The 12,112-nt window shown below is 37.2% G+C and overlaps 1 protein-coding gene across 1 annotated transcript in view; it reads right to left on the bottom strand.

The window, feature by feature from the left end:
- Positions 1-2,433: 2,433 nt before the first annotated feature.
- LOC126194168 (transient receptor potential cation channel protein painless-like) overlaps positions 2,434-12,112 on the bottom strand; it is a 144,687-nt gene continuing 135,008 nt past the window's right edge. Inside the window, exon 4 of the mRNA XM_049932744.1 lies at positions 2,434-5,208. Coding sequence (XP_049788701.1) covers positions 2,752-5,208 — 2,457 coding nt within the window. The 3' untranslated portion in view covers positions 2,434-2,751. The remainder of the gene's footprint in view (positions 5,209-12,112) is intronic.

Here is a 12,112-nt window from a genome sequence, read left to right on the forward strand (position 1 = left end):
TTCATTTCTCATTACTGAAGCTGTCAGGGGCCAATAATGTGTTAAAGTAAAACCACAAAAGTATTTCACAACTTGCCCAAAAATGCATTACATTTAAGTCTGAGAGGTAGCGAAGTGGGTTTTACATCTAATTTTAAACCATTTTTTCTGGATACCTCCTCCTGTTCTGTACACAGACTTTTAATTAAAAGCTAGTAGCATGTATAACACCTGAAACAAAAATGTTTACAATTATTGTTAAATTTAAGTATTATCCATTAGTAACTTGAGCAGTATCAAAGACTATCAAGTAATGGCCAAGATATAGTCATACACAGAAATAAATCATATATACATAGACTGTAAACTGACTCACCCTAATAAAGTATTACGCTTACAACTCTGCTTCCATCATTTTGCAATAAATGGCAGTAGTAGGTGGTACACTGCAAGGATTATACATTAGGCTTAGGTAGTTGTAAACATAATGCCATTAAAACATGAGGCAGTTTGCAATTGCATGAAAGTTATTCTTGATTGATTATGTCCACTTATAAACCCAATTCTGTTCATTTGTGGGAGGTTTTAATTTTCTCTTTTAACATGGAGAAATCTGCAGCTGATGCTCTTCACCCTTGAGCAGACATGCCGTTTCTCAAAACATGAGTGGGTGCATGACATACTTTGTTCTCATCTAAAGAATAGTGGTCTTTATGTTACCAAGGTAAATATATATGAGCAAAATCGCAGCTTAATTAAACAGCACTGTTTAATTAAATAATATGAAATAAACATTCACTCTGTTGCCAAAGACAGGTGTAATGGCTCACTTGAAGAATTAAGCAGTGCAGTTTCATCAGGTCCCAGCCAACAGCTTATTTGATTACTAATTATCTTGTACACATTTGCCTTATTATCAAATTGTGCTGCTAGTTCCTAATCTGGGACATTTTCTCACCTTCAATGTTTATTTTATATTACTGTTTGACAACACAGTTAATCCCTTTGTTAGCTGAAGCAACAATTAGGAATAGGCATGTTCATAATTATGAAACAACAATGGAATGGTGCAAAAAAATATTATTTCCAGTTGGCGCACTTTATACATAGGATTGAAATTCTGGGTAAGACCTATGATGAGGAGGTGAGTCACCTATTGGTGAAAGCACACACAGAGAATAGTTTCAGTGCTTCAAGAATGGTGATTCTGATGTCAAAGACCAGCATGGCGGTGGAAGAGAGGAGGTTTTCAAAGCTACTGAAACTAATGGAAACAATAACAGGAGATCATTATCAAAAGCAGTTGAGCTGAACACTAAAAGACAAATGGCCACAATGCAGTAATAGACATGAAAGGTGATTTTGCAGCATGGCAACGCTCAACCCTATGTCACAATACTCATAAAAAACATACTTGGAAATGTTGGAATGGGAAATTTTACCCCACCCACCATATTCTCCAGATATTGCTCCATTTAGCTACCACCTTTTTTGATGAACTGCATGCAGCCTAGCTGACCAGCACTTTCAGTCATATGAACAAGGGCAAAATGGATCAATTCATGGATCTCCTCAGAAGATAACCAGGTCTTCCGCCATGGGAAGAAAGGTGGGAGAAAGTAAGGCCAATGATGGTCAGTACTTTGAATCATAAATCTTCTATAAGTTTTTCACAATAAAGCTTCAAACCTTGAAAAAAACAGCTGAAGCAAATTTGTAGACCTAATAAAGTTGTATGACATGAATGGCTGGGAGACCCCAAAGGGCATGTTCAGCCGCTTAATTGGAAGTTTTTATTATCCTACATGACCCCAGGCACTTTTCCTTCTTGAGGTATGAGAGCTGTGTGTGTGTAAGTGTATCGGTTAAGTGTAGGTCACTGTAATGGGTGTGTGTAATGTAGTGTCACATTCATGTTGGAGATGATGAGAGAAGGGAGAGGGTGAAAAACCAGCACCAGCATATGGGCTACTCCTGTTAAAAATCACTAAGGTGGATGTTGAATTTAATGTCCCCATCCAACTCAGTCTAATTATTTCAATAGAAATTGTGCTTATACTCTATGGAATGTGAAATTAGCTTACATATTGATGCATGCATCATTCAGTGAGGTATGTGGGGACTTTAAGTGATATAATTTGTTTCTAACAATATTTCTGGTAGTACTGACAATTTAAGCAAATAAAGTAAATTTAAAATATACTCCATAATATGTGTTCCTTACCACAAGTAAATAAATAAATAAACCGTACTATACTGGAGTGCAGCTGATATTTTTTGTTGAAACACAATGACAGACATTATAAATTTTGAATACAGTCTGTTTCATTCAGGGTAGGTAACTACAGTGAGTCTAGTTTTCACTGTCTCAGCTATGTATGTTGGCATAACAGGAATGTACAATTAATACTTGAATTTGTCAGTTGTAAATCATCAGCATAGAATTACAAAATGTAAGAATGTAAAATAAAACTTTAATTGTCATAATAAGTTACATGTTTACAAACTTTTATCCAATAGATTATGTGTACATACAATCTTATTATAAACAGTCTTTTTCCATTTGCTGTTGAAAAAGTTCAATCACTTGCATAAATGCATTCCAGCATACAAAATTTTAAATGATTAACAATAAACGGAATATATTTCCAGTTAATTGAAGTAGATAACATATTGTTCATGATGATTACATAATTATTGTTTTGAATGAAAACATGATACAGATCATATAAGTAAATACTGAGCTAAATTTTTACAAGCTGGTTTGATGGTTTATTTGCTGTTCATCTTGTTAAGTACTTCTAAAATTTTATCTGTATTTCTCTCAGCTCTGAGAGCAGCATTTTCCACATTCCTGAGCTTAAATTCAAGTTCCTCAACTTTTATACGATATTCTTCCATTTGCTCACAATACAGCATTACGTTTTGACACTTCCTAATCATTTCCTTAAATATTTCCATCTCTGACTGGTGGCCCTTCTGCAGTAAGAGATTCTTTGCAGACTTAATTATTTCTTCCTCTAGCTTATATGCAGCACAGTTCCCCAAACAGTTTGTAGTGCTCTCATTAATTTTGGTCTGGTCATGCTGCTGCAATAAAATTCTGCATTCTTGATTTGGGAGTACTCGTATCTTCTTTTCAGGCAACACACCAGAGAACAGCCTTACCATCTGCATCAACCATGGTATCTGGGTAAACCTGAAGGGTCTAGTGCAGAAAGCTGGTAAGCAACAACAATTGCAGCAGCAGCAACACTTTCTTGGTGTCTGGCACCAAAGTGGGTGGCCCAAGAGCATGCTCTCTGTGTAGGATATAAGCTTCACACGTGAGACATAACCTACAAGTTCAGCATTGTCTTTTATAGATTGTGTGTCACTGACTGCAAGACCATTGAGCAAATTGAACAATACAATTGCTACCAAAAACACAAACAACATGAATACAAGATGACTGGTTCCAGGGAAGAGAACAAAAGGAATATCTGAAGCATCAAACTCCCCTGTTACCATAACAACAGTTTTGAAAAATGATGAACCAGGATTGAGAAAAAAGTTGTCATCTTCTTGGCTGCTCTTAAACAAAGTGTAGAAACTTAGAGCAAAAGCCAAGATCAAAAATGAATACCATGCTAAAAACTGTAGGAAGTTCCATGATACTGTCTTTAGCATTTCAATGTTTGTAGATAAGCTAGGGTGCCGTCCTATCAGGAGAACTAATTCTGCCCAAGAAAATAAAATGGTCAAGGCTGATAAATGGGGCCTTAGATTCATGTCTTGTACGTTACCAAACAAAACCATACTACTGAAGATTATGAGCAGTATTTCTAAATAATTTTCCCAGTTGCATATGTATCTTTTGGGCCACATAACAAATTGAAAGAGTTCCCTGACTATCAGCACAATGAGAAGTACTGATAGTATAATGGATATAATTACAGGTGATTGTGATTCATCTATGTTACTGTCTTGTGCTTCAGCCTTCTGAACTTTATTACTGCTATTTACAATAACATTAGAGGTAGTGGGTGCAGGAATTGGACCATCAGATGTATTTTCTGATGCTTCATCAGAATAATCATAGAATACCAAAATGTAAACTGTCATTAGCATAACAAAAAGAAAATAGAAGAAAAGATTTACATAAAACATGGGGCGAATTGAATACCATTTTAATGTCAGGAAACTAGTGAAGATTGGGTGCTTCAGCAAATGCCTCAGATCCTTTGATCTGCTGATGTACAACAATGGATTTGATTCAGGAACAGGAGAAATGTGGCCAGAAGTGTTGGCACTATGCATTGGTCGCTCACAGTCTGAATATGTTGAATCCTGATCTACATCAACATCCACCTGGTCAGCAGGTGGTACAAGAAACTGATAATCAAACTGTATCTCATACTTATCAACTCGTGGAAACTCTCCATTGCTTGTAACACATTCATCCAAGTAATGTTCAAGAATAGCAGCTGAGATATTGGCAATAGGTGGTTCAGCAAACTTATTCTCTGTGCCTATGTAAGCACCTGCTCTTAGCAGTGAGAGGATGTAGTGTTCATCACCAGAATAGGCAGCAAGATGCAATGGTGTATCACCATTGTTATCAGGGGCATTAATGTCAATGATTCCATAGTTTTTCTCTATGTACTGCATAAGCAGATCAAAGCAACCATGACGATCTGAATTCTCTGGGTTCCAATGCAAATCTTTTAGTACAGCATGCAGAGCATTGTCACCACCATTCCGTGGTGCTAAGAGAGTTCCCTTACGCTTCAGTAGTAAATGCAAGATGTCAATATAGCCACTTGCAGCAGCTGCAATAGATGGAAGTTGAGCTCTGCGTGACCTGGAAGTAGCATTAGGATCAGCACCTTCCAGCAGGAGCTTCTGCACTACCTCAGTCATGCCAAAGTTGCATGCATATTGTAGAAGTGTCCACATGCCATCATCTGAATTTAGGAACTTTTCTTTTTCTTCTGTTGAAAGAACAGGGTCTTTCTCAAGAGCTGCATCAAGTTTCTGTATGAAACCATCAACTTCACGATTGTAGAGAAGGCGAAACAATGAAATTGTGGTATCCTCAGTCTTTTGGACACTTCCAGCAGCTGGTAGCACTAGATCTGGAAAGCATCGTTTGATGAGATCACGAGCTGTCTCCTTGTCTCTTAGTGCTGGTACATCCACATCAAATCTTCCAGTGTCCAACATTGTTGCCAACACTGTCAAATTTTTCTGCAAGAACCAGAAAGAAAAGAGACAATTAGTGTTATATAGACATGCTGCTATGAAAGTATGAATAAATAACAGAGCACTGAGTTTTCACTGTGTGGTTGGAGGCGCCATGTCATGGATTGCACGGTCCCTCCCGGCAGGAGGTTTGAGTCCACCCTCATGGGTGTGTGTGTTGTTCTTAGCATAAGGTAGTTTAAGTAGTGTGTGAATCTAGGAACTGATGACCTCAGCAGTTAGATCCACACACACACACACACACACACACACACACACACACACACACACACACACACTCTCTCTCTCTCTCTCTCTCTCTCTCTCTCTCTCTCTCTCTCTCTCTATTTGTACAAAACTACAGATATATTTATGTGAGGAATATTAATGTTCATAAATCTAATCTTAGGTTTATATGCAATAAACCATATCTGTGGCTACAGTAGAGTTCACTGGAAAGTATCATGGTGCTGAATGATTAGCTTTATATGGGAAAATTTAAAATAATAATAATAATAAACCCTGTGGAGGCCCGGGAAAAGAATAGGCCTCTGGTATGTTCTGCCAGTCGTAAAAGGCGACGAAAAGAACAAACCACTAATAGGGCTAACCCCCCCTTTTAGTGTGATTAGTTGGTTCAGGACAGAACTAAAGAAGCCTCGGACAAGTGCCGTCATGGTCGGGGACGACACTTGAACCCTATGCCCGCCCACAATGGTAACGACACTGCTAGTCACACAGAAAATGATTTAAATCCAAATAGAGGTGTTTTGCAGGAAATGCTTCCTGCAACCACCCTAGAAGGAAAACAAAGACAGAGGATGAGATGGTCAGATGAAGTTAATCAACACCTCATGTTCTGTTATTACCAAGCAAAAAACTTAGGAACCAACACAACTGGATACAGATCACAAGTATACACAACATTTATTACCAGATACCTAGAATTAAAATTTTTAACAGAATAACGACTAGCTGATCAGATCCGTGTAATAATAAAAAATAACAGGATACCCCAGTCAGAATTAGAAAACATCAAACGACAAGTACAACAAATACTGGAACAAAATAATGTGCAATCGGAAGAAGAAGAAAATACAGTAATGGACTCAAACATCCCAGAGCAAACAAACAAAGAACAACACGCATCAATTAAACAATCAGAGGAAAACGAAATCTTAAGACAGCCAACAGAACAAGCACAAATAGAACACGAAGTGTCACACATGTTAGATATAGAAGAAAAATTTCAGCTGACCTATATAGAATACAAAGACACAAATACAGACATTAGACCATTCTTGCATAGACCACCAAATAACCCACAAGCCGAAACAACAATAACAACTATCAACACAATCATACACAAGAAAATGAATGAAAACACAACTATGGAAGAGTTACAACTGCTGGTTTATGTAGGAGCACTCACTACACTAAATATACACACTAGGCAGAGATCAGAACCAACCAACACACAGAAGAAACCCACAAAACCAGCATGGCAACACAGGCTACTGAGAAAAGACATCGGACAGCTAACACAATTCATAAGAAATGAAATATCAGACAAAAAACGAAAAAGGTTAGGTAAAATCTCACAACAAGAAGCGATAGAGCAATTAGATGAAAAGAAGCAGAAATTACAAGCATTGGCCAAACGACTTAGAAGATACAAAAAAAGTGAAAATAGAAGGAAACAAAACCAAACATTCAACACAAACCAAATGAAATTTTACCAGACAATAGATAACACACACATTAAAATAGACAATCCACCAAACATAACAGACATGGAACACTTCTGGAGCAACATATGGTCGAACCCGGTACAACATAACAGACATGCACGGTGGGTACAAGTAGAAACGGACACATACAAGATGATACCACAAATGCCTGAAGTGATAATTTTGCAACATGAAGTCACCCGAGCAATTAATTCTACGCACAACTGGAAAGCCCCTGGAAAAGATAAGATAGCAAATTTCTGGCTAAAGAAGTTCACCTCAACGCATTCACATCTAACTAAATTATTTAACATATGAATATAATAGAGGGAAACATTCCACGTGGGAAAAATATATCTAAAAACAAAGATGATGTGACTTACCAAACGAAGCGCTGGCAGGTCGATAGGCACACAAACTAACACAAACAAACACACAAAATTCAAGCTTTCGCAACAAACTGTTGCCTCATCAGGAAAGAGGGAAGGAGAGGGAAAGACGAAAGGATGTGGGTTTTAAGGGAGAGGGTAAGGAGTCATTCCAATCCCGGGAGCGGAAAGACTTACCTTAAGGGGAAAAAAGGACGGGTATACACTCGCACACACACACATATCCATCCACACATATAACACACATATCCATCCACACATATACAGACACAAGCTGGCTTGTGTCTGTATATGTCCTTTCCACTTAAGGTAAGTCTTTCCGCTCCCGGGATTGGAATGACTCCTTACCCTCTCCCTTAAAACCCACATCCTTTCGTCTTTCCCTCTCCTTCCCTCTTTCCTGATAAGGCAACAGTTTGTTGCGAAAGCTTGAATTTTGTCTGTTTGTTTGTGTTAGTTTGTGTGTCTATCGACCTGCCAGCGCTTCGTTTGGTAAGTCACATCATCTTTGTTTTTAGATATAAATTATTTAACAGTTACATTGCAGACTCATACACAGTCCCTGATACACTTACAGAAGGAATAACTTATCTGAAACCTAAAGATCAAGCAGACACAGCAAACCCAGCAAAATGTCGCCCCATAACATGCCTACCAACAATATACAAAATATTAACTTCAGTCATTACACAGAAATTAATGACACATACAACACAGAACAAAATTGTAAATGAAGAACAAAAAGGCTGCTGCAAAGGAGCACGAGGATGTAAAGAGCAACTGACAATAGATGCAGAGGTGACATATCAAGCTAAAACTAAACAAAGGTCGCTACACTATGCATACACTGATTACCAAAAAGCTTTTGATAGTGTACCCCACTCATGGTTACTACAAATATTGGAAATATACAGAGTAGATCCTAAACTGATACAGTTCCTAAACATAGTAATGAAAAATTGGAAAACCACACTTAATATCCAAGCAAATTCAAATAATATCACATCACAGCCAATACAGATTAAGCGTGGAATATACCAAGGAGACTCATTAAGTCCTTACTGGTTCTGCCTTGCTCTGAACCCACTATCCAACATGCTAAATAATACAAATTATGGATATAATATTACTGGAACATACCAACACAAAATCACACATCTGCTATACATGGATGATCTAAAACTACTGGCAGCAACAAATCAACAACTCAACCAATTACTAAAGATAACAGAAGTATTCAGCAATGATATAAATATGGCTTTTGGAACAGACAAATGTAAGAAAAATAGCATAGTCAAGGGAAAACACACTACACAAGAAGATTACATATTGGATAACCACAGCGACTGCATAGAAGCGATGGAAAAAACAGATGCCTATAAATATCTAAGATACAGACAAAAAATAGGAATAGATAATACAAATATTAAAGAAGAACTAAAAGAAAAATATAGACAAAGACTAACAAAAATATTGAAAACAGAATTGACAGCAAGAAACAAGACAAAAGCTATAAATACTTATGCTATACCAATATTGACCTACTCATTTGGAGTAGTGAAATGGAGTAACACAGACCTAGAAGCACTCAATACACTTACACGATCACAATGCTACAAATATAAAATACATCACATACATTCAGCAACAGAAAGATTCACATTAAGCAGAAAGGAAGGAGGAAGGGGATTTATCGACATAAAAAACCTACATTATGGACAGGTAGACAATTTAAGAAAATTCTTTATCGAACGAGCAGAAACTAGCAAAATATACAAAGCAATCACTTGTATAAATACATCGGCTACACCAATGCAATTTCATAACCACTTCTACAACCCTTTAGATCACATAACATCAACAGATATGAAGAAAGTAAATTGGAAAAAGAAAACACTACATGGCAAGCACCCGTATCATCTAACACAGCCCCACATCGATCAAGACGCATCCAACACATGGCTAAGAAAAGGTAATATATGCAGTGAGACGGAAGGATTTATGATTGCAATACAGGATCAAACAATAAACACCAGATATTACAGCAAGCATATTATTAAAGATCCCAATACCACAACAGATAAATGCAGACTTTGGAAACAACAAATAGAAACAGTAGATCACATCACAAGCAGGTGTACAATACTAGCAAATACAGAATACACCAGAAGACATGACAATGTAGCAAAAATAATACATCAAAACTTGCCATACAACATAAACTAATAAAACAACACGTTCCCACATACAAGTATGCACCACAAAATGTACTGGAGAATGATGAATACAAATTACAGTGGAACAGAACCATTATAACAGATAAAACACCACCACATAACAAACGTGACATCATACTCACCAATAAAAAGAAGAAATTAACACAACTAATCGAAATATCCATACCCAATACAACAAATATACAGAAGAAAACAGGAGAAAAAATTGAAAAATACATCCAACTGGCTGAGGAAGTCAAGGACATGTGGCATCAGGATAAAGTTGACATTATACCAATTATACTATCAACTACAGGAGTCATACCACACAGTATCCACCAGTACATCAACGCAATACAGCTACATCCAAATGTATATATACAACTACAGAAATCTGTAATTATTGATACATGTTCAATTACCTGAAAGTTCCTAAATGCAATGTAACATATACCATACAGTTAAAAGGAAGTCACGCTTGATCAAGGTCTGCGTCACTTTCCATTTTTAACCGGACATAACATCTGAGAAAGGAAAGTAATAATAATAATACTGAAAATCCATAATGGAATACAAATGTCTGCTGGATGATAAACTCTGTTAATTGTATAGAAGCAGCATTGAGCATTTGGTGAAGAGAAGGTGCCAATGGACAAGGGATGTGGAATGAGAAGGGTGAGGGAAGACACAAGAGCGCACTGAAGATGAATGGATACATGCAGCAGTCACTAAAATTTACCCAACAGGATTTCACAAGAACTATGTCTACACTCTTTTAAAGATTAAATCAAATGGTCACAATTGGGCATTGGTACCCAGAGACATAAACGGCTTGTTTGAATGTGTGTATATATTGTTGTCTTCATATGATGAAGGACTTAGTCTAATAGCAGCCTTTTGCATGTGCCTGCCTGCCACTCAATGCCACTTCTGTGGTGAGTAGCAGCCTATCTTTTTCGTACTGCTGTTCTTTGAAAGATTCCCATTTATGTTTCCTGGGCATCTGTATTAAATTTTTGCATGATCTTATTAATCTCTAAAAATACTAGCACGGCATCTGAATTAATTTAATGTCTGCTGCCATACCTATTCAATGAGGGGCTTTGAATGCTGGGGAAATACTCTTGAATTTGCCACTCTGCCCCTCTTGTATATAATTTCCTTTACTTATGCTCTGTACTCCTCTGAATACTACCAACAAATGTAAGTTTCTCATTTACCTTGTCTACTTATGGTTTTACATATTTGCCCCATTTTTATCCCTTTTTAGTAGAAAAGTATACCATTTATTTTCTAAGTGGCTGCTACCAGATTATTTCTCATGTTATGGACAGTATTTTTATCCACATTTTAAGAGAAATGCTATACATTAAAACAATTGGAGAAAACTAAGATGATGCATAAAGTGGTGATATTTTCCTGTAGATTACAGCATTAGCAGTGCTGTGGAGATTGACACACCATTTATGTAAACTGAATGCATTTACTGTTGTATTACACTTCCTTGAAGCACAATAAATGTTACTTTTGTTTCTATTGAAGATTCACTGTCAAATTATGCCCTGTGTTCTATTAGGAAAAAAAAATATTTTAAAGCTAATCAGATATTTGTGAAGACATTCCATCTTTCCCTCTTCATCTTTTGTGATAAAGGAAGAATTCATTCCTTTGCTCTACACCATGTCCTGTAAATCTCACCATGAACAACAGCATACGTGAAGGAATGTGAAGTAGGTCAACTTACACATTAACAGGCAACATCTGTCACTGCAGGGTACTTCTGTAAAGTAAACTAACAACAAAATGTGATTAGTGGTGTCTACTCATAATGATAATGACAGGAATTATTTCTAAATTATTTTCCACATATTTGTGTATTAGGAGAAAAAAAAGTGTTACTGCTCTTCCTCTTCTACAGAGCACCTGCTGTTCTTATCTCAAACTTCAAACAACTCATTTCTCTTTCTTGACACATACAACTATCAGTTGTCTACAGTCCAAATATTGTGATAAATAATTGGAGGAGTGGCTAATGAGGTTGGAGGTAAAGAAAATTTAACAGTAGTTTAGGGAGCAGATTTGTACTCAGTAGGTTGCGAGGGAGAGGATGGTAGGTTACTGTGGAGACAAGGAACTGGTGAGTTGTTTATTGACAATGGGGGAGGGAGGGGAGGCAATTTCAGTCTGTGAAGGCCTCAGTGAGTCCCTAACATATGTGATTTGGAGTGGGACAACTCCTCACTAATGATGTGATGACCATGTGTAGCTATACTGTATAGAATTGATTTCTTGGTGTGGAATGGGTGGCAGTTGTCAAACTGGCGGTATTATGGGTGTTGCTAGGTTCGATGGGGACGCACCACCTCAACACTACACAAACAGTTCTCTCATATCAGTAAAGCGCATATCACAGCATCTCTCGCATCTTCCCAAAAACACTCTGAACCCATCAGTGTATATTTAAAAATGCTATGATACACCACATAAATACAACAACAGGCTCGCCTTTCAGCACAAAGCATGCTGCCTTACCGTGGCCTTCCTGCAGGGAGATAAGGTGACAGTTAATGATATG

Source organism: Schistocerca nitens, chromosome 1, assembly GCF_023898315.1.
Source record: "Schistocerca nitens isolate TAMUIC-IGC-003100 chromosome 1, iqSchNite1.1, whole genome shotgun sequence".
Classification (NCBI taxonomy): Eukaryota; Metazoa; Arthropoda; class Insecta; order Orthoptera; family Acrididae; genus Schistocerca; species Schistocerca nitens.